Source organism: Anopheles gambiae, chromosome 2, assembly GCF_943734735.2.
Source record: "Anopheles gambiae chromosome 2, idAnoGambNW_F1_1, whole genome shotgun sequence".
Lineage (NCBI taxonomy): Eukaryota > Metazoa > Arthropoda > Insecta > Diptera > Culicidae > Anopheles > Anopheles gambiae.
In genome coordinates, this window is record NC_064601.1 from 47,226,542 (window position 1) to 47,249,988 (window position 23,447).

The 23,447-nt window shown below is 46.2% G+C and overlaps 1 protein-coding gene across 9 annotated transcripts in view; it reads left to right on the plus strand.

Annotated features, from left to right (window-relative positions):
• Positions 1-18,427, plus strand: part of LOC4577117 (afadin) — a 62,894-nt gene extending 44,467 nt beyond the window's left edge. For 7 of the 9 annotated variants that reach the window (XM_061652831.1, XM_061652829.1, XM_061652830.1 and 4 more), the window contains 9 exons: positions 3,914-4,035; positions 4,699-5,187; positions 5,456-6,128; positions 6,350-7,244; positions 12,626-12,772; positions 12,866-13,037; positions 13,121-15,653; positions 15,783-15,901; positions 15,972-18,427. In XM_061652831.1, the coding sequence (XP_061508815.1) occupies positions 3,914-4,035; positions 4,699-5,187; positions 5,456-6,128; positions 6,350-7,244; positions 12,626-12,772; positions 12,866-13,037; positions 13,121-15,653; positions 15,783-15,901; positions 15,972-16,152 (5,331 nt within the window). In that variant the 3' untranslated portion in view covers positions 16,153-18,427. The remainder of the gene's footprint in view (positions 1-3,913; positions 4,036-4,698; positions 5,188-5,455; positions 6,129-6,349; positions 7,245-12,625; positions 12,773-12,865; positions 13,038-13,120; positions 15,654-15,782; positions 15,902-15,971) is intronic. The other 2 variants (XM_061652836.1, XM_061652835.1) reach the window with 1 other exon arrangement.
• Positions 18,428-23,447: the final 5,020 nt, after the last annotated feature.

Genomic DNA, 23,447 nt, shown 5'->3' on the forward strand with positions numbered 1-23,447 from the left:
TTGCATGTGGGACCATTCAACCGATGTTTTCCCCTTTTTGTTTTGCTACCGGTCGGCTGCGATTTGTTCTACCGACAGTGTTTGCAAAGGATTACCTTTCTTCTTCCTCTTCGACTTCTTTTGCCATCTCGCGTCGTCTGCCGAGTGTGGCAAGGGTTTGATCTGATTGAATATTCCATTCCCGATGCCGCCTCGTTGCTCTCCAAAAGCATCTGGTAGACGATGTGCGAACGGTTGTGAAAGATCGGACCAAAGACCGATGGTATTACTTCGCACGCGGGATACGCTCTGCTACCTGTGCCTTGGAACTGGCGCAGAGAGGTGTGCTGGTGGTGGCGTTAAATAATTTATATCGATGATTATGGTTCAGCGTGACGTGGCGTGGCGATGGCGAAGACCGGTGTTGTGGATATGGTTTCGCAGTTAATATTGCGCTTCGCTTCTATCTCGCACGATATTTCTGTAAATGGACGCGCGGGATGAAAGGTTAGAGTTCACCGATAGACACACGGATAAGTAAAAAAAACATTTCCTTGCTGTCTTATCAACCCCAATCGTCCACATTCCCGGGACGTTGTGATTGAGTTATATTTTATCTGTATTTATTATGCAAATAAACCCAAATCCGTCGGAGGAGTGAATTTATTGATGATAGAATTTGCCTCCCGTGAGTGTTTTTGGTTACATCACTGCTCAGACGCTTGGAAATAGTATAACGGGTACAGGGTTTCCTCGCTTTCCTTGGGACTCTTTGCCGAATCGTTGCTAAGCAATGCCAAGACTGCGGCATGATTATTGCGTTGATGATACCTTAATTCATAGGACGCAATGCCGAATCTGTAGCACTTTTCTCGCAACACACATTTGTACACTCAGGACACGCGGTTTGATACATTTACATGTAGAACCCTTGTGTACATAAGTTGGAATGATGCTGATAGTACGTAGGCTGTCGCAGTGGTCTTCAAGTATCGTCGCGGTGGAATACATGAGCCGAGGCGGAATTAGGTGGAATAAAGAGCCTTCAAATCATTTTTTATATTTTCCTGTTTATAGATTCATAGTTTTTTACTTGTTCGTGGATTTTATCTACAATTTTTGTTGATTAAACGTATTTTTCAACGTATTTTGAGCTTTGCGGATTCTTACTTAAAATTAAAATATAGATTGAACACAGGAATTGCAGCAAAAAACAATTAAAAACGAGTGCTATTTCGTGAATGTACTTTGAAATTCACTATGTTTGCGACACATTTAAAGATATCAATTGATAAATCTTGTATATTATTTCTTTCCCCATTCTTTCCTCATTATCTACAAGACGCATATACGATTTAAGTGAACTTGGTACCCTGAAATTAAAATATCACCAATTAAAATATATGAAATATTGCAAGAGTATGATTTCAAAAGAGTTCGTCTATCATCAAAGTTTTCCAAACATCATGCCGCAGTCTGTTGCCATTGCTTAAAAATGATTCCCAGCAGTCTTAGTATAATCTGAGAAACCCTGTAAAGCACGATGTGAATACAGGGGGAAACATTGACCTATTTCCTGTGCATGTTTTCCCGAGCGTGCGTCCAAAGTGCACCGGGAACGGAACAGCAGTAGCAACACCGGCACCATCATCAGCCGCCGTTAGGTTGTAGATTTTAATGCACTATTTTTAAACAACCACACAACTGAATGACACACTGTGGGTGAGGCTGTCTAAAAGGTAGCGAACAAAGTTTATCGAATGGTTTTATCCACTTTGTTCACTTTTCCTATGCTATACTACTGTACTCCGTGCTAATGCAAGGGCATTTGTGTTGTGCAGTTTGTACTCCAGCTTGACTGTACTAAAAATAAAACAAGCGTTGGCTTGCGTTTTGATAAAAGATTATTATGCCCTAATGCAGTAATGCTAATGGGGCGCATTTTATTGGAGCTTGTGACATATTTTTTAAAGTTTCTATCGAGAAGATGAATAAATCTTCCTCAGAGTCTATCCCCGTTCGATTACGATCACAATTTATCATCATGCAGTGAAATTTGGAAAACCGGTCGTGTGTCCAATCTGAGATGAACCGCAAGGCAAAAAATAGCACCGGTCATGCAATCGGAACAAAGACCCATAAAAAAAGTAAAATCGATCAAATAACCAAAAAGAAAACGAAAAAGATTGTAAAAATGGTTGCGGACGTCGTAAAAAATTGTGGTTGCAGAAAATTAGAAAAGATTGCCCATTTTTTTGTTATCCAAGTTCTTTATCTTAGCTTTTTTGTTGCACCGTAGAAAATCGCAGGATAAATGGCGAACCACGGTTTCAAGTGTCTTCTCGACTCTGACCCTCTCGAGAAAAAAAGGGATAACCATTTTTCTCCGTGAATCATGAGTTTTTGTCAGTGTAGCCTCTCGCTTGAAAAATACGAAATACAACAAAAAAATGCACAAAGAAAAAGGTTAAACGTCGCACGATTCTTCGGCGTGTGGTTTATGCTAGTACTGTAACGTGCCATCCTATTCAGTCGTGCGAAATAAACCAATTTGAGTGTGCCGCCCGTTTTGGATCGTTCTGCCGGGGAGCTTTTATTTTTTTATGTATTTATTTTTTTTGTTGGTTTAATGTCTTTTCGATTACTTGCTAACCGAAGCGCATAGAACAACCCAGAAAGTCCGCTTCTGTCGCTCTCCGATCTTCGGTAAAAAAAGGTGTAAGACCCAGAACCTTGATGAGGTTTTCAGTCGGTGAAACTTTTAGAACTGTCCAGTAGTAGTAGTGCTAGAGAGGTTGATGGCATGGTCTTCCTCTCGACGTGCTAGAAAATCCACCGACCGAGCATGAGGTCGAATGGCTCCGGATATGCCAACCAGAGGAGCTGATGATGATTAATAGTTTGCAATTTGCTGCTGCTGCAGCTTTGCCATCCTGCGAAAGATTTGCAAGGGAAAGAAAATGGACGCATCTCTACCGTACCTGGCTGCATGTACCGCGCTGTTTTAGCTCTGCCGTTTACCATGCCTACGGAAGCGAGAAGGAATAAAATGGATCGAAAAAAGGAGAGAAAAAGGATTAAAATTAAGCTTGCCTGGAATGTTCTACTCTTTCTCGCTCTCTAGTTGTAACTAGCAGTACGGTTGCGGACATGACGACGACGTCGATGTGTACGGATATACCTTCCGTTTCGGAATGTTCCAGCACCACCAACCGTTGCTGGGCCGTTAAGCGTCACCTGGGACTTTAATTAAAAATCCTTGCTTCCCGAGAAGCGGTTACACGGACGAGTCCTTGAAATGGATGGATATTTCCCGTTCGCCGCCACAAAACATGGCTTAACAAATATTAAAGCAACATGGTGCGCTGGTTTGTGTTGCGGAAGTAATTGAAATCGAATAAACATTATGCACGGCAGGAAATGCAGACCGCATTTTTGTGATGTAGTAATGCAAGAAATTATTAATTCACTACACTAATTTTGTGATTAGCTAACATTTACATTTTACAGCAGAAATCTCCCGAGTGCGCTCGTTTCGTAATGTGTTTTGAATTGTTTTATGATTAAATTTTTCGCTCTACGGGATCCATTGAACACCAACTGGCGTAATGAGAAAATCATTTCGTAGCCATAAAAATGAAATCTCCTTCAAGGTTGTTCTGCGATTTTCGAAGCAAGACACCACTTACGGTGGTTGTTCCTGCGTAACACAGCAATTCATTCACCGGGTCACCGCTTTTTAGTAGTGTTTTTATTGCTCTCTTATCACCGTCTTCCGAATGGGTCCTTTTCGTCTAAAATATTTAATCTCATTGCTGCCAGGTACGGTACGGTCCCCGAAACCTTCCTGGCGTCCGACCCACCCGCGCTTTGATGGTTCAAAAGTACTCATTTTGTGGCTCATGGTGTGTGTGTTCTTTCTCTTTCTTTACAGAATGGTTCGGTGGTCATGTTTGGCAGGGTTGCCTCGTACCGGTTCGTCGATTCGCCCTCGGACGGGCGATACAATTTGGCCCTGTCTCAATCGCAGCTGGATTCGGCCTGTTTGTACGAAAGGTAAGTTCGGTCGTAAAAGCCTCTGGATGGGCCTTCAAATTAGCCTGACATTGGCCTGACGACGTAGTATCAACGGGTAGTCGTCAACTTGCTCAATTTATAGTGTTGGCACTGGCTTGATTTTGCAGCACACAGTTGTTGGTGCGTTTCTGCTTGCTTTTTAGACTTGGTTGGTTTTGTTTTTGTCGCCTGTTCTTCGTGTGTGTTATATTTGGCTTTTAATTAAACGATAGACAATTTTCCCCAGGAACATACATTACCTTTTTAACTGCATGTGCTCGCAATTGAGCAGTAAGTTTATGGTTCAATTAATGTTTTTGTTCATGTGTGTCTGTCAGTGTCCATATCATGCTATCCCACTACATGAAGTTCATTTAAGTTACTAATGTTTTATTTTATTTTATTTTTTCATTCTATGTATGTTCTGTTTTGTTTATTTTGTGGATTTAAATGTTATCATTTCGTTGCAATTGTCGCCATGTTATGTGTGTATGTGTGTTTTGTGTTGTTCGTACATCAAAACGCTCCGCTTCTCAATTACAAACGCTTTTCAAACACACTCATCATGGAATTGCACACAAAATACACTGCCCTTTGCACAAAAAAAAAAACAAAAACACCCAAACATCGCAAACCCGTCACCGAACGAACGAATCAATCCAGCCGATCACCAACCTCGCCGACGTCCTGGAACGACGAAGAAAGCCGTCCGATCAGCCCAATCAGCACGGTACAGATGGGTGGAAAGCTGCCGGGCGGAGGTGGTGGTGGCAGTTTTCTAGACGGCCCCATTGCCTCAACCAGTGCCGAAAGTGCAGCAGTAGGACAGCAACAGGCAAATGCGTTCGCGAAATCAGCATCGTTCGACATGCAATCGGCAACGGCGGCCCAACCACATCCGCACATGCACCACCACCATCACCATCACCCGAGCGGTCTGCTCGTGACGGCACTGGACGGACCGGAAGCAATGGGTGCGGACGATACGGCCAGCTATAAAGGAGGCCACGCTGGTGGCACTAACGATCACAATGAGGGAGAACAGCAGCAGCACCATGCCGGAGGCGGCGGCCCACTCGGGGCCGGTAACGGTGGGGAAACCGAAACGAAATCTATTTCCAGCTTCAAATCAATTGGATCAACTGCCGACAGGTACTGTATATCTCCACACACATGCACAAACAAACTTCCGCCGATGCTTCCCGAGTTCGGCCAAACAAACACGCACACTCACTTCAGAAATTCAGAACACAGCTCACTGTTGTTTTATCGTTCATGCTTTGGCTTTTGCATTACACCAAATTTTGTCACTTTGTTATGACCGCTACTTGAGATGCAAATTTCGTGTTTGCTTCTTCGCCCGCGAGTATTTTTCCCCATTTTCTAATCCAACGTCCCGGTGTCATTTACTCTCCTGCAGGACGAGCACCTTTCCGAAGCTGCAACCATCGCACGCGGCCACTTCGATTTCGGGCGAGCCCGGTGGACAGGAACCAATTCTGCCGGCTGTGCTGGAGTTTCCGGAGCAAAACCAGGAACCGTTTCTGCAATCCGTCATCAGCGAGCTGGACGTGAACTCGCCGAACTTCAAGCTAGCGCCCGTGTATACGCTCTACCTGTGCGCTCGGTATCGCGCCTCGACGCACTACCGTCCGGACCTGCAGCCGACCGAGCGGGCCCACAAGCTGACCGTGTTTCTGCACCACGTTGCCAATCTGATCCAAAACGTTGTCCAGGAGCAGTACACCGATGCCAAAATACTGTCCTTCTGGATGGCCAACAGTTCCGAGTTTCTGCACTTTCTCAAATCGGACCGACACATCTCGGCGTTCAGCGTGCAGGCGCAGGAAGTGCTGGCGGAGAGTGTGCAGACGGCGTTCCGCAATCTCGTGTCGATATTTCACGTCGAGCTGTCCCAGACGCTGAACCAGTTTCTGTCGGAAAACATCGATCACGACTCAGCGGCCGGTCTGGTGCTGTCCGTGCTCGGCTCTGCGATGGCTCTGCTGCGCCGGTGTCGCGTCAATGCTGCCCTCACGATACAACTGTTTTCCCAGCTGTTCCACTACATCAACGTTGTGTGCTTCAACAAGGTAATGGGTGAATCTATCCTTAGATGGTACGCTGTACCAAGAATGGGGCATTCATTTATTGGATTACAAAGGCTTCATTTCTGATTAGTTGCTCTTTTGAGTAAAACAATTAAGCATCGTTCACTGTGCAATGCATCCGTGGGTGGTTTGACAGGGCTGCAATTAGCCAGTACCAGCCATTAATGAGATATTTTATCTTCCTTCCTTCTTTTTCCCGTTAGTTCGTCACTACTTCACACATGTGCACCAGCGCATGGGGAAAAGCCTTAAGCGAGCGTCTATCGCTGCTAGAACTGTGGGCAGAGAAGCAAGGCCTCGAGCTGGCAGCCGACTGCCACCTAGCGAAGATAAACCAGTGCGCCCAGTTTCTGCAGGCTCCCAAAACGTCCGTCTCGGACGTGCAGCAGCTGGCATGCTCCTGCTTTCGACTGAACTCGCTGCAGATGGCCGCTTTGCTGTCGCAGGAAACAATTCCGCGCAATCTTATCGACACAGCGGTCCGGATGGCCGAATCCGTTGCCGACGAGTTGAGCCGTGCCGATGGGCGTGAGATACGGCTGGAAGAGTCGCCGGAACTGCCGCTCGCACTGCTCCTACCGGACGATGGGTTCAGCTGCGACGTGGTGCGGGGCATCCCGGCTGGGCTGGTCGACTTCCTGAACCCGTTCCAAATGGCCGGCTGGTGCCGATTGGCATCACAGCCGACGAGCATAGGCCTGTGGACGGTGTACATGCACCAGTTCAATCACGGCCGTTCGCCGAGTGTTATGTCCAGCAAGCTGCCACAGCCCGAAGTGCAGATAATCAAACTGCACAAAAATGCCAACGGAATGGGCCTGTCGATTGTGGCGGCAAAGGGCGCGGGCCAGGAACGGCTCGGCATTTATATCAAGTCGGTGGTCGGCGGTGGTGCCGCCGATCTGGACGGGCGGCTTCAGGCGGGCGATCAACTGCTGGAAGTCGACGGTCAAAGCCTGATCGGAATTACGCAAGAGCGCGCGGCAGATCATTTGGTGCGTACCGGACCGATTGTAACGCTGAAAGTAGCCAAGCAAGGTGCCATCTATCATGGATTAGCAACCCTTCTCCAGCAACCAAGTCCCGTCATTCAGCGAGGTAAGCCTACACAGCTCGGTTAATGTACGAAGCTAGTTTACGGTACGACCGCGTTGACGAGCATCGTTGTACCGCGAGGTTTTGTTTGTGCACGATTTTGCATTAAACCATGCAAAAGTAGCTGCAACGTAACTTCGTGGCACAACGATGAGTTAGAAATTGTAATAGTGCTATTTAAATATGTTTTACTATAGTGCGTAACGTAATATGCTCACTTATCGCTTGATACTTTCTCTCCCATTTCCAATTAATTATCTTGCTGCTCTGGATTGTGTCCCGGTTACATACGGAAACTTGTTTGGGGCGTTATAACATGTATTCAAATGGTAAAATCTTATATACCGGTGTTGTATGTGTTTACGTTTCGGCTGTGATTGTATCTGTTAAATTTGTTTGTGAAACTGGTGGCAATATTTTACCGTTTGTGTGATCCTTTCTGCTGCTGTTTTATTATCTGCTATTTGTAAAATAACACAGAGATGGAAAACGAATTCAACTGCAATGTGTACGATAATGATGGCAATCATCGCTATCATTTCGGGCGCTCGAACGAGAGTCTCAATTTCTACGGATCCGGTGGCGGAAGCCATCAATCGCGCCGTGGATCGTTGCGCCGCCCGCTGTCCTCGGTGATGATGAACCATACCTACTCCACCCCATACCTGACGCAAAACGATGCGGCATACCGCCGCATGTCCAATCCGGACATCAGCCAGCGGCGTTACAGCTTATCGCTGTCGCACGAAGACATACTGTCCAACGATCAGCTTCAGCAAATCCATTTCGATCCCCGCTACCGGGACTGCCGATCGAGCAACAGCCTGAACAGCATCTACTACAATCAGCAGCGAAGCAGAAGCAATAGCCTAAACAGTATTGGCCGCATCGGCACCGGCATCAAACCGGTGCGGTACGATACGCCACCATCGATCTACGTCGAAGATTACGACTCGCGAAGCAATAGCCACAGCAGCCGGGAGATGATAAAAATCGAAGAGACGGCCGAGCCGGAAACGCCAGTCGTCGAGGAGCGCAGACCGTCGTGCGTGTTCGAGATACGGATCGAGGCACCGTCGACCGAATCGAACCTATCCTTCGTGGCGGATGTGAACCTCGACGACATACCCTTCATTGACGAGGACGACGCCGACGAGGAGGATGCACCGGGATCGAGAAGCCGGGGTGCAGGCGACAGCAGCGGTGTAAACGTTTCGACGCAAACTGCCGCCGCCACCCCTTCGGTGGTGGTGAATTCACCGAGCAGCAGCAGCAGCACTGCGACGGCGGGCATATCTACTAACCACAGTGTCAACAGCAATATTACTGCAGTAGGAGGGGGGCCTTTACCCAGCATTATGATCAACACAGCGAGTAGGCGAGGTAGCAATGCATCATGTCGTAAAACGGTTAGTTTCGACATAATTAACGATCGTCATCCTTACGATGATAGTGAGGAAGGCGACAGAGCGAAAGGAAAGCAATACAATAATGGACAAAGCAATGTCGAGAACAATGTGGCGACCGACTTGCAGACTGATGCATGGTCTGCTGCCGCTGCTGTGCCGGCAAATTCCAGGGTATCAAATCGCTTGAACAACAACCAAATATTTATCGACAATAGTCCGGCGGAGCACTCGGAAGTTGCTAGCTTCGTGGGGTCATTCCAGCCGGCGCTGCATAGTAGCGGCGGCATTGCGAAAGGATTCGATGGGATTGCTGGCGACGTGGAGAGCAACAATAATGGCCAAAGCGTCGAGGATCCGCACAACACGGTAGCGAGGACGACGAATGCCACCGGCGGAGAGTCTAGAGCGCAGGAACGACCAATTGACACAATTAGGGATTACGTCGTTCGCCACTTTAGTGGGGCGGCGAATATCAATGTCAATAATAACTACTATTGCAGCAATAGCGTCGACAGACGACAACGACATATTAAATTAGATAGCGATGACGAAACTACTACCACCAGCGTGTATCCCCAGGGTGTGGGTACGCCCTCGGAGCAAGAGCCGCGCAAAAGCGGCAGTAACGGTGATGGCAGGCTGGTAGATAACCGAACGGGAGCTCATTTTCCAACCGATAGCAATTACGCACCTAGTGCCACGCTGGATAACGATCACTGTAATCTATTGCGAAACATTCAATTGCTCAAAGCCGACGCGGCGTTTGTTGCGCCAGTAGAGCACAACGATAGCAACGGCGACCCCGGCAACAACGACCCTCATCACCACCATCATCCTCACCATCATCATCTTCACCATACGGGGCAAGGCGGTGCGAAAGGTACGGCGAGACAGCTTGTTCATTTCTTTCGAAACATGCTCCGTTAAGCGAGAGGAATGATCCACCAACTGTTCGGGCGTTCGATACTGAATTTTCCACTCCACTCGAATACACGTATCTCAAGCATGTGCGATGGTGCCGCTCTCTGTGTTCGGTCGGCCAGCGTGCGTCCGTTCCGCAAACGGGCGAGAGTTGTTTTTTTTTTTTTGTGCCACGCGCGCACCTCCTATTGTTCTATATGTTGGTTTTCTGCATTCGAACAGAAAAAAAGCAAATGTTTTCGTTGCACGGTAAAAACGGCGTGACAAAATAGGATCTTTCGCTTATCCAATCGTGTCACGTACACGACGTATCCACTCGGCTTAAAACTCGTCCCCGACCATCGGGCTCCACCACTTCCGTTCTGCTTTGCCTCTGAGTAAGTGAGTCGCCAAACAGGGAATTTTGTGTTGGTGGCCATTTGTTTAAACCATTTTTGCACCCAGTTTACCACACTCTCTGTTTGCATTTGCTATGTTATTTCTTGTTCAATTTGATTGTTACCGTTTATATTGTTGTTATTGTACTTTCCGTGGAAACTTCGAAACAATGTTTTCCATTCAATATTTCATCCACTTCCAAATTCGTTCGTTTTCTATCTGCATTATGAGCTTCACAATTTTTCCTTAATGTTATAAGCATTTTCATACGTTGTTGTCTTATGGTGTGTGCATAGGTAAAACAAGTTCTCACACTTCCATGCATACTTGCGCATATCTTTTCTCCCAGAATGTCACGACTCTGCTACTTTGTATCGATTATGTTGCATGCTGTATCTATTAAATATTTAAATATGTTGATTAATCTGAACAAAACGATATGTCATGCGCGTGTACGAAAGCATTGGCCTGAGAACAAAATCAATTTTCTTACACAAGCATATATGGTGTATGCAGTGCTAACGACATCATCCCCCCACAGCATTAATCTGACATGTTTGATGAGGACATACTTCGCATGACCGTACTACATTGAATATGCAGCCCTTCCCATCGGTGTCGCAATATGTGCGCTCCCTGCTTATAATTTTATTGCATTCTGTTATCCATCACCCAAGGGAACCAATCAAATTGGTCTGTACACTGCATTAATGTCTATTGTACTTCAAATGTGCGCATCCCATACGCTGCCTTCACACATTGATTACACACTTCGCATAACTCCTTCTACGTGTGAATGTGAGCATATATATTGCGTTGTGAATGTGTGTGTGTGTATGTGTCTGTTCGTTACTCTTCAATTCCCATTACACTCTTACCACCTGTGTGCAATGCTCTTGCGTTGGCCTGAGCCGAAGAAAAAAAGCAATGCATACTCCATTTATGTATATTTCACTCATAAATCATACCCTTTTCAGTAAGCAAACCACCTGAAACGACATCATCATGTTTTGGAACCGCACCCGAAGAGATGAACACTTCTCATCCCGACGGGACGATCAAATTTGGGCAGGGCAAGGTAAAGGCGTTGACAAAGTTTTACGATTCTCTGAAGGATACGAATAACAATCCCATCAAGAAATATGCCAAACCGCATGATTGCACTGACTCGCCCGCGCGACACGTTCGAAAGTATGAAATCATCGAGCCGGTGAACTGTCCGGATGACATCACAGCAAATCATCTATCAAAGGATGAAGAACGGCAGATTATGAATCAATTACAGCTGTGGAGTAAATTCGGCTCCGATAGTGAAGAATTACATCTAGCTCCTGTGTCGTCCTTCAGGCGCTCCCAGTCCTGTGACACACTATTGAACGATCCTCCCGAGGGAGATGGAAACAATAACGTTGAGGAGCACTGTGAGCTTTCGTTCGAACGCTTGGACAGTGGGAACAATCCGTACGGCTGCAAGCGAACTGCAACTAAAGCCTCACCTAACTCAAGCGACCTGCACGCCGCCTACCACGGACTCCATCCACACACACTGCCTTCCGGGTTTCTGCTACGAAAGGTTAAAAAGTGTCATCCAAGCTGTAAAAACATCGAAAATCAAAAGGTGACATTGAGCTTCCTGTACGGTAGAAATTCGCCCCCGGTTGAGCAGCAACAGCATCATCGTACCAGCTGTCCGGACTTGAGCAGCATACGTCAAACTCCGCGTCAACTCAAAAAGCAGCACAACATTCTGCGACTGCTGAAGCAGATCAACAATAAGCTGGGCGACGCATCCGACAGTGAAAGCATGCCGCCGACCGCAAACGAGGAAGATAGTTGACCGGAATGTAATTTTGTGCACCACTCTTTTCAAACGTTTTCTACCACCACATCTGTTGTTTGCTGGCTTGGAGCAGAAAAAGCAAAACCACAGCACACAGAGCAAGCTTTTCTCGCGAAAAGCTACACCACACGCCGTGCTTCACTTTTTTTCTACATTGCGTATACTCATCGCAGCATCGTAGTTACATTTACGTTAAATATTGTACTATCCGCGATAACGGAACTAGGCTACGCGACGCACAACAGTTTCTAGCTCAGTTGGTTGTTCTGGACTGAATTATTCGTTGATACTTTTATGAATTTTTAGTTTAGTGTTCGCCAAACTCTTTTTTCTTTCACATCTTTCACCTCTATTATAATGCCTAATGCCTTTTTGTTACCCCGTAGGACCAGTCATTTGATGGACTGGTTACAAAGTTCCGAACGCGCCACGCTGATAAAAAGCTGAAAACCTTTTTATTTAATTTTCTTACTATTAATACACAAATTATTTTGTAGTTGATTTGGGCGGTAAATTGTTGAAGTAAACATAATTTTGATGAGCTGTTCATTATTTGTATTTGCCTTGATAATTTCCCCGACTGTAAGAGACAGTTAATGTGATTCCATAATGTTCTGTTGCATGCCTTCAACTGCTTGAAAAGTTGCCGATAATAATTGAAAAATATCAACCGAAAAACAACCGTTTTGTAAACAATTGTATAATTGCACATCACATTATGTTTTCTTACAAATTTATTTCGATCTTGGAATTTTATTTTAATGCATACACTGAGCGTGTTCTGTCGGTACGGCTTGTACTAACGATCGATTTTATTATATTACTCGCTCATGCAGGTGGTCGACGAATGTCCGAACGGGACATGACGCGGGTCGGTACGAGCAGTGGCGACATCAGTAAGCCACCAATGCCAGCATCATCCGCCGGACAGCAGTTATTAAATAGCAAATCCGTTCCAGCGTTGCACCATGTGGGCAATATTGGTAAGTAACGAAATGGAGCGCATGTGCGGTGTCTGTGCCACCTAGCACCTACAGTAAACATTATTTGCTCTGTTACTCGTTTCGCTCCATTAGGTTCTTCCGCGAATAAATCTCGTAGCATACATAACCTTGCCGGAGGTGGTGGTGTCGGAGGAGGAAGTGCTGGTGCGATCGGTACAGCAGGCAGCAGTCAAGATCAAGGATTCTATCAAAACCTTAGCGTATATAGAGCCCAAAATCAAAGCCATCCAAACCTTGGCGAACGGTACGTATGAAATTAAGCGGCATATTAGATGACAATTAGTTTATGTGTATGTGTTGGTATGCTCTTGTTTCGTTTGCTTCTAGACCTCCCATGCCCCTGCAAACATCTCTTAATTCCCCCGGAGCTTCTAGCACCGCTCATCAGCAACAGCAGCAAATGCTGCAACATCAACACCAACACCAGCTCCAGCAGCAACAGCAGCAGCAGCACCAACAGCACCCAATGCTAAACCGTCCAGCGTCTGCCTATTTTAATAGCAATAATAGCGGTAGCAATGCCAATCCTAGCAATTTGTTACTGACAACACAAAACACCATGTCTTATACGATGCCTAATCAGCAGCAGCCTAATAATAGTAATAACGGTAATCTAACAAACATATCGCAGCAGCAGCAGCAGCAGCAGGGTAATATGAACACAATGAACAGCCGACTGGCATCGACCATGGGTGGAAAACAGCCAGCTATGCCCCCGGGAGGTGCCGGCAACGGTGGAAACGTTAACGGCTTTATGCGTGACGTGCAGGCCCAACAGAGTCTGCGCATGAATCAAATGATGGCACCATCGATGCCCAACATTGCCCATTCGGTGGCGGGCGGTAGCGGTGCCGGTGGCAACTATCCGGCACCCGGCGTCATTTCGGCTAGCCAGAGCATGCAAAACGTAAACGTGATTCCGGGCGGTCCGGGCAGCCCGGCAGGCAGCTACAACTACCACGGCAGTGCGAACGGTAGCCCAATGCTTTCGCCTCAGATGTATCCGCACGACGGCCAGCAACCGCTCGGTGCGCAGCATCATTCATCGTTGCTGCGCGGGCAAGCAAAGCTGGCCGAAATGAATGAGCTGATCAAACGTCGCCAGCAACAGCAACAGCAGCCGGTTGCCTACAACACTGCTACATCATCAAACAAGCCTCCTCAACAGCAGCAGCAGCAGCAGCAACAGCAACAGGGATCAAATGCAACGATGCCTCCGTCAACGGCACCGAAACCAATGCGAACGCAGGACGATCAACCTCCACTTCCTCCTGTATCAACTCACCCGCTGTTCAAGCCGGGCAGTGGAGCACCGCCACAGCTCAACAGCAACAATGCGTACAGCAGCGCGGAACCACCGAAGGTGGGATTCTACCCAACGATGCCATCACAAAGCAAAAACCTGCCCCAAGCAGGCAGCAATCCGTGGGAGCGGGAAGAGAAGGAAAAGGAAAGCGAGCTGCGTCGCGAGCACGTGCGCGCCTGGCGGGATCAGCAGATTGGCGAGCTGCAATCGTTGCCGCAGCGTACACCGAAGCAGGAAGAACAGCTGCGGACGCTCATGCTGGAGCGCGATTTCGAGCGACGCGCGATGGAAGAAGATCAAGACTACGACAACGATATGGCACCTTACGGGGCGAAAGAGCACGGCAACGTGCAGGAGGTGGTGCGTTTGGCACAGCCTAACGCCGGCGGGCCCCTTACAGCTCCGATGACGAAGTTGAAGCAGGTCGACATTAAAACGCCTGCACCGGACACGCTCTCCATCACCTCAAGCGAGCATTCGTCGAGTGTGCCGTCCGTTTCAACAACGATTGCCAATTTCCAGCAGCAGCAGCAACAGCAGGGCTCGGGAAGCGGCAACGCACCACCGTTAATTCAGCCGAAAAGTATTCTGAAACACAACACAAACAGCAGCACGCCTTCGTCGCCTTCCAAAGGGGCCGCCAAGACAGCCAGCTTTGCGCACGACGGAACCAACCCCGCGGCACGTTCGCAGCTAAACTTGAGCGAAATTACGGCCAACAATACCAACGCGAACCAGATGATGTCCCAAATGGTGCACGACATGAACCAAATGAATTTGTCCTCCAACATGACGGCAATGATGGGCGAAGATCGTGAAAATAGCGAGTATGGACATCCGATGGGCCACGAACAGCAGCTACAGGCGATGATGAACGGTGGAGTGTCGAACCCGTACATGATGGCAAACGACGCGAACAATGGCAATGGTGCGGTTCCTCCACCACCACCTCCGGAACGAAATAGCTCGTATGTGATCATGTCGCAGCAGCAGCAGAAACTGCGAACAAGCACCGGTCCGGCCAAGCTGTCCTTTGGTGCTCCGAACACCGGTAGTCCTGCGTTAGAGCTGCAGCAGCAGCAACAGCAGCAGCATCAGCAACAACAGCAACAACAGCAGCAACAGCAGCAACAGCAATTGCATCAACAACAACAGCAACTGCAGCAACAACAGCAATTGCATCAGCAGCAGCAACAGAATATTATGAACAACAATGCCAATACCATGGGCGGACGTTATAGCAACAACAACAGTCTGCTGATGACAGCTCCGAACAATAATCCGCTCGGCAATCAACCATCGCCGATGGGTGGTGTCAACAATGCCACATCCGGTAGCTCCTCGGTGCTGACCAACAGCATGTACAAGGACAACAAACGGGTATCGTTCCACGACGAGGACGCTGGTAACAACAATAGCCCCTCGACTCCGATGATGGCTGCTGGGCCCGCCGGCTATACGCAGGCGGGACATTTGATTGGTGGCAGCATCGGCAACGAGTCGACCGGTGGAAGCGGAGAGCTCGGTACCATCATGGAACGACCGGATCCTGACGTAAGTACACGAACTTCGTACGATTCGCGGCACGACCAAAAGATGGCGCCACTGTCCATTAGAATCGACGATTGGTTAGAAGCTTGGATAAAAGCTCATTTTTCTCTCGATGCTTTTCCATTCCTACAGCGTTTTATCGACGAAACTATGCCGGCAATGCTGCACACGCCCACTACACCGGACGCAGAAAACTGGAACATGCAAATTCAGGCGACGCCTGGAGTAATTGGTGCACAGGAAGTTTATCGGTAAGGGACAATTAAAAGAAAACAGGTTGTATACAGGTTTGGTAACAACAATTTTCTTCACCAATTTCAGCGATCCTCGTACGCGCCGGTTAGCGGAGCAGCAGCAGAAGCAGAAATCCGACGCCGTACCAGAAAAGCTGTCATTCAAAGAGAAGATGAAAATGTTTGCGCTGGAATCGGGTGAGAACAACACACCGAAGGACAAGCTGAAAATATCCCGCGCCCAAAGGGACATCGATGCAGTCCATTAAGCGATACGCAAGGATAGTTTGTATGCATTTGTATTAGTTTGTTAAGCCCCCTGACATAGTGCGATCGTTAGCATTTTCACCGACCGCGGTGTATGCGCGACCTGTTAATAATCCCCCACTCTACCAAACACTCCGCAGAGTACGTCGAAACAGATTGTACACAGTTCTTGAATCTTTACACTCTCACGCGCAAGAGTGCTTTTGTTAATACAAGTATTTTATTACTTCGATTGTGTTGTCCCGGCACAGGCCAGCTGATCGGTATGATGTGGGTTTAATCGTAGATAGATAAAATCTTATAAATCGTGTTAAAAACTTGCAGCAAGATACATATTCCCCAGAGCATACATACATAACGTTGCAGGGTAGCGTGCTTGTCCGTGCAGTGGTTTCGTAGTCGAAGCCCCAACCAAGCGACGAGTTTCAAAGTGAAAGATGATAACAAAAAGGATCACCAGATAGATGATCGTTACGATTGATACTAGAACCCAATGGACCAAGATGATACTAACAGAAAAGTTTTAAGAATCAGCATAGGAAATTGTTTCTGTTTTATATACATACATATCTATATGTATACTGAATGAAGACAACCAATAGTCAGCTAAAGGAAACACTATATTTATCTATAAAACCGAGGCATGATGGCAGGAAAAGTCAATGAGCCGGAACTGTTAAAAGTTGAGCGTCACTTTTAAGGTATCGCGTAGTCAGGTATATGTGGCAGAGTTAGGTAAGCGTTCTCGAATCAACAAAGGTTTTACAAACATTATCCCATGGAAAGGAAGTGTTCTCTTTACGATAGTACCGTGCAAGTATCTAAATCACCAACACACCACACCCTCTAGAATGGAATGCGTTGTCGTGTTCGCGTGTTTGCAAACAAATGCACACGACATAATATAAACAAAACAACAACAAAAAACATACAGAAAGGTCAATTTAATTAGTCCATCTATAACGCGCACCCATTCGTAGCCTTCCAACCTCCCCTTACGTGATAATGTGTGCAAATGCCGTATATGATGGCACAGCAACACAACAACAAAGCAAAACTAAACAAACATGATATAAACGGTGGTGCACACTATTGTTAACATTTACGACAAAGTTTACTCGTACTTGCACGCAAGATAGTAGCCTCCCAACCCGCAAAACCGTCTTTCGAAATTCGAAATACCATGTTTCCCCCCCCCCCCCCCCCTCCCGTAGCGTTAATCTCCCTCTGTTACTCATACACCACACCACGTCGTACACCAACTAACAAACGGGTCCACGATTTTTTACACAATGCACGAATGTGGTTTTTTAGTTTTGGAGTGCGAAGCGCAAAGCGAGAGTAACACTAGATTCCATTAGTGGTTGCAATTATTGAGTCAATAGCTTTCCACGGCCGATTGATACGAAAAAGCGAAGGCGGGTGGTAAAATTACAACGCGATGAAGGAACGGTGGCAGCAGCAGTAGTAGTAGTAGTAGAGAGATTTGATAGTGGAAATCATCAATACGATAGGGAAGTGATTTTATTTGTTATAAACATATTTTTATATCGCAATCGAGAGAGACTATTGAAGAATTTCCAAGATTTTTCGATACTTTTAAGAAGAATTTACCTCTTTAATAACAAACACCGGATTGACCGATTTCTAGCACATATTTTTATCCTCAATCCTTGTGTGACAGCCTATTGAAGAAAGAGAACACACGTTTAGATCGTTTGTAAAGATTGAGAAAGCAAAGAATATTATAACCGATAACAAAAAAAACACAAACAAACAAACAATGCTGGAACAAATAACTCTCGATAGTAAAGTATTGCGTTATTGGTAAGCAGCGCATAGCACGGTGTACCGATGCGAGGAGTAGGTTCGCGCAATCGAAGAGAGATGTACAATTAACCATGTACCTTCTCATCACGTACCGCAACGGAATTGTAAAGGAATAATGGTAAAAAAAAGATTAGCTATAGTGATGTAGTATTAGGCATGCAATTGGCGATTTTATTCGATAACAACGCTAAGCTAAAAGGAAGAAGTTGGCACTGGGCAGAGCATATGTACCCGTAGTGGCGAAAACGCGTGGAAGTAAAAAGTATTGCGATACATTAGAGCGATTTTTGAGCAAAAACAACCCAATACAAACAACTACACAGGCAGGTGGATGGTGTAGAAGTGTTACATCTTTACTCAATAATTACTATTTTCCAACTCTAAGCAAACCATAAAATGCAGCTATGTAAATGTTAGTAACAATTGAGATAAAGCAAACCAATGAAATATGTCGAGTTCTCCCATTCTCTCTTGTGGCCGCCATGATGACATGTAACACTTCTTTGAAGCTGTTAATAGTTTGAGCAACAATAGACTTCCTTCCGTTTATTGGTTATTTTTCGCTAGTTTAGTTGTATAAGCTATCTGGCTGGAGCTGAGCGATACGCTGCTCAGTTCAGTTCAGCATAATTCTGCGCCGTTATTTCAAGGTTTCTAATTGACCCACTTTTATTTCGTGGTTTGCAACATTGCCCATTTTCACGTTTTCGCTTTCATTTGTTTCCTCAGCGCACAATCCGCGAAGGTCATCGGCGGCGGCGGCGGCGGCGGCGGGCCCCAATGGGTAATGTCCCCGGTGGTCAGTGAAAACCAGCGTCAGCCTGCAAAAACCCATCATTAACCGACTCGGCGGCGTACAAATCCGTACAGAGCAGCCCATCCATCGAACGGTGATAATGTGCGTGTGCTTCCGCTTGAACGTTTCATTCGATACACTTCACGGCTTGCGTAATGTGTCTGTGGCATGTGGATGTCTGTGTTGTCGCAACGGACCGTTTTCACGCCACTGTGCGACCGTGCCGTGGGTCCATCCCGTGCCGTGCCTGACCGGCAAACGACAAACGCGCGGCTGTGAGCTGGTCAAATCGGTCGGAACGTTTGGATGGTCGGTTGAGTGGACTGGACTGAGTGCGACCAGATACACACATCAAGCCAACCGAGGGACGGACCGGCGTACTGGAGCGAACCGCTGTTTCGTCTGTGTGTGCGCCCAACTGAACGTGAGTAATTCGTTTAGCAAATTATTTTACATTTCATGCTCCATTTACGCTTTACGATGATGTTGCTAGTAGTGTGCTGGGTGTGTAGGGGTTGGAGGTGTGGTGTTTAAAGCTGACACCCCAACGGTGGGCGCTGTATATCGCCGGCTCCGGCCTTCCTAAGCGAAAGATTCCAAACGTCCCATCTCCCGACGGCCATGGCTTTTAACACATTTATATGATTTGGTGCACGATGTTACACGCCGCTATGCTTCGCTATGATAAACGATTGACGCAAGCGTTTGCGCTAGTTTCAGTTTCCAGACAACACTTGAACTTTAAGCGGTGTGACAACGTTCCTGCATATATTGCCATGCATATGCGATATAATTGCATGAAATGAAAGAGGCGCCATAGACAAACAAGAGGGCACATAAAATGCGATAAAATTAATTCAATTTATTCGCATTATGCCCAGTCTCGCTCTTCAGCCAGCAATGACAATCGCCTTCGAGCGTTTCACATTTCATGGTGGGAAATAAATTAAATTTAGCTACATCCGTCAGGCTTGTGTTGACTGCCACCAAATGAGCCATTTTTTGCGTAAATTTAGCAGAAGAACCAACAAAAAAAACTCTTCCTCTCACCTTCATCACTTTAAACTACTCCCACATTTGCGTTCCTTCCATGTTACTGTTTCAAAACCCATCAATGCAAATAAGTGGCGGCCCGCTGGCACTTTACCTAGGGACATTGAACCGGCACCGGAACCGGCAAATGCATCGCACACATCAAACACACACACACACACGTACCGCAGAAGGGGAGATTACGATGAAACCAAACTTAATGTGCACATGGTTTCGTGCTGTCGTCCCCCATGGTGCCCGGTGGATACTGAAAAACTGAATTGGTCCATTAGAGGATCCAACAAACAAGAGGTAGAGAAGTAGGAGGAAGAAGAAGGAAATAGCGAACAGCAACTTGACATGTGCCAGTAATTTATTCACAACCGCCGAACGTGTCAATGGCAATTTAATTCCCTGCTTTCCGAAAACCGACCAACCGATCAACCGACCATGGTGCACCTCGCACACACGCACCGCTTGTGTGGGGTTGTGTGATGCAGTAAAAAAAAACATAAATAATTCGTTTCACATTGCCCCGAACGCCCAGCTTTGGATGGACGAGTTGAGGGTTGATTCTTTCCATTAGAAAATGGACAAAAATGGCTTTTCACATTGACCCAGTTACAGGGCGGTATTCATCCACCGCGCGCCGTCCGAATGATGATGGTGTGGTATTTCCTTCCATACCGCAGTGGACCTCGGGAAGGGCTTGCAGAGTTTCGATGAGTAAGAATGCTTCGGGGGACACCACAACCCAACCGCGGTGCAGGGAAGTAAACAACCGTCAATAAATCTCTGCCCATCAATGCGCTCGATGCATTTATCATTTCGTACCGTAGCTCAAAGCAATATCCTGTAATATATTTATTTGCCTTTTTTTTGTGTGTGTATATTTTGCCCTCTTTTTTATCGCATCCTATATTGAAGTGCATCAGATGCGTTCGTAACTGTCAGGGCTGTTAACGGTAACGGTCCTCGCTTCGCCCGTGCATTCGATCAATCAATTATCGCGCAACAAATGGGGGACGGCGACGGGTTGTTTGTGCTTTATTGGACTTCCACGGGCCGCATTTTCTGTGGCTGTTATGAACAGAGTGGTATGGTGTTTTGTCTAACGATATACATCAAAGAAAATGTGTAAAACGCAATATTTATTGGATATAATTACACGGTTTTGATGTAGTTTTTTTTTATTTCTGTTTAGCTATTGAACACTACCTTTGATAGAAATTAACTGTACAAAACATTGTGTGGTACAAAACATTACAAACATTAATGTTTCTCACTTTTTGTTGACAACCTTCACTGTGAAACGACATTGTGGCTCCTTATTTAATAATCGCCGTCTGTTGTGTGCATTGCGAATGGAAACATATGCTAATGGCTCTCTCATTTAACATACTGTCCGTGTTTGGACGGTTTAATTAAAAAATAAATATTTCACAACAATACTAAACAAAAACTACACTAACAAATTCCGCATGAAATAAAAATGAACCGACCGTCCGACCTGATGACTATTCAAGGGATAGCCAAGCACCGCCCCGAGTGTGAATGATTGCTGCATGAGAAGGCGGCCGGCCGACGCTGCCGTCAATCGTCAATCACAACACTGCACCGGATATACACTTTGAATTCATTATTTATTAGATGGAAATGAATGATTCGCCGCGCCAAAACGTACCCAGTTGTTTTGGAATGTTTGAAAATTATATGTCCCCTCGTCCGCACGTTCTTCACACCAACAGTTGACGGAAAAGCACGAAAAAGAGTAAAACAACCGTTTTGTCCCCCTTTGTGGGAGTGGTCAGTTGGATGGATTTGCATAAGGTCATTGTCAAATTACCCAGCCTAACGTGTAATTAGATAGCCGAGTGCGTTAGTGATATAGAATAAAATGACGAACTGTCATCGAGACGTGAATGTTGTTATTTAAAACGTAAAAAACACTATCTGTGAGAAAAAGAAAGCAAAATGAAGCCAAACTCAAACTTATTCACAAGTCCTAAAATAGCCGCTTACATTAACATCCGTAGACTGGTGCATATTTAGGCGTTTTGTTTAAATTCCTCCCTACATTCTAACAACTGTCCACCCCACTCTCTACTCACCCTACTATGGCTGTAAAAAGATATGGTTCAAAAATATTATCAAAAAAAAGACATTAAGAACAACACATGGGACATTTCACACTCGAAATGGGTGGAATTCTCTAAACGAACATTATCATACATTTGCAATATTTTAGGGACACTCGACTAACAATACACTACTGTGCAGTGCCTTTGAAAGGCACCTTTGCTTTCGAGTACATTCTTTGCGTTCCTGCCTGCGTTACAAGTAAGAAAACAATGGCAGCATAATTAGCTTTCCTTCGACCGTAGCCGGAGCTCGACGATTTCCAAATGAACTTTTGCCCACCGAAAAACCAAACCCCATTCAGCTCGTGTCCTTGTCCCGCTTTCCAACAAAAAGGATGCAAACATCTGCTGCCGACATTTCATTTATAATCTGCTGCATAATCTCACTCTCTTTCTCTCCGCAATTGTTCCACCGCACCACCACCCGGTTCGATGTTCGATGGTTCCCTTTTGCTTTCTTTTTTTATATTATCATTTCTGCAGCATGATCATCATGAACAACTCCAAACCGACATTACTATCGGATTTCGTGATGAATGGTGCATGATTTTCATTCAAAATTACATCGCACAACGGGAGAGATAGAAAGGGAGAGAGAAGCATGCAGAAATAAATGGGTTTCTCGGTGTTCCTGGTGCCGTGTCCCCTACGAGATACGAGAACCGACAGCAACGGGGTAGACGACACGCGCGATATGCATCGTGCTGAATTTATTGAGCCATAAAATGCCACCCCATTTGCTTGCCCACCTCGGCGAAACCGTCTCAGACTTGCCGCTTGCCACTTGAAGCACGGGATATGGGCCAGAAACGGGATCCTTGCCCGTGTCTTCTGTTATTGTAAAGGGGTTAGAACAGCCGCAGCTACGTTTGCCGATTCTTTGCAGTTGGGCTTGTGATCTCTTGCTTTTTATTTGTTGTTGGTTTCAGCTGTTTGCTGTTCGATTTATCTTCCTCTTTTTTGCAAACATTCGCCCGAACCATGAGTCGCATAATTCAGGGTGCTTATCAATTGCTTATTTCAAATCGCCACAAACAACAAGGTTGACAGTTACCGGAGGGGGGAAAAAGGGTTCTCTATACGACCACACTAGACCGAACTTTGTTAGTTTCATTATTTCCACATCTTACGCATCTCGCATCATGTCTGGTCCACTCTTTCTAGCCGCTTGCCGATGGAGATTTATTCACTTTTATTACACATTTTGAAACCATTATGCCGGTAACTAATGGCCGCATGCGATGTGTGCGACCGTATACATTTTCGGTAACACTGTAAAAGCCATCCTCTCCATAGCCATAGCGGCAAGGCCTTTTGGTAAGGAAAGGAAGACAACAAGCGGCTAGAACCTGAAACTTACAATGCCAAACTGGATCGCTTTTGTTACGTTTTAAGTAAAGTTTTGCCGTCCTGCTGACGCTGGTGTCTCCCCAGTTGTAGTTTTTTTTTTTCTTGTCGTCTTCTATCGCGACTCTAGTTTCTTAAAATGTCTGCCCTT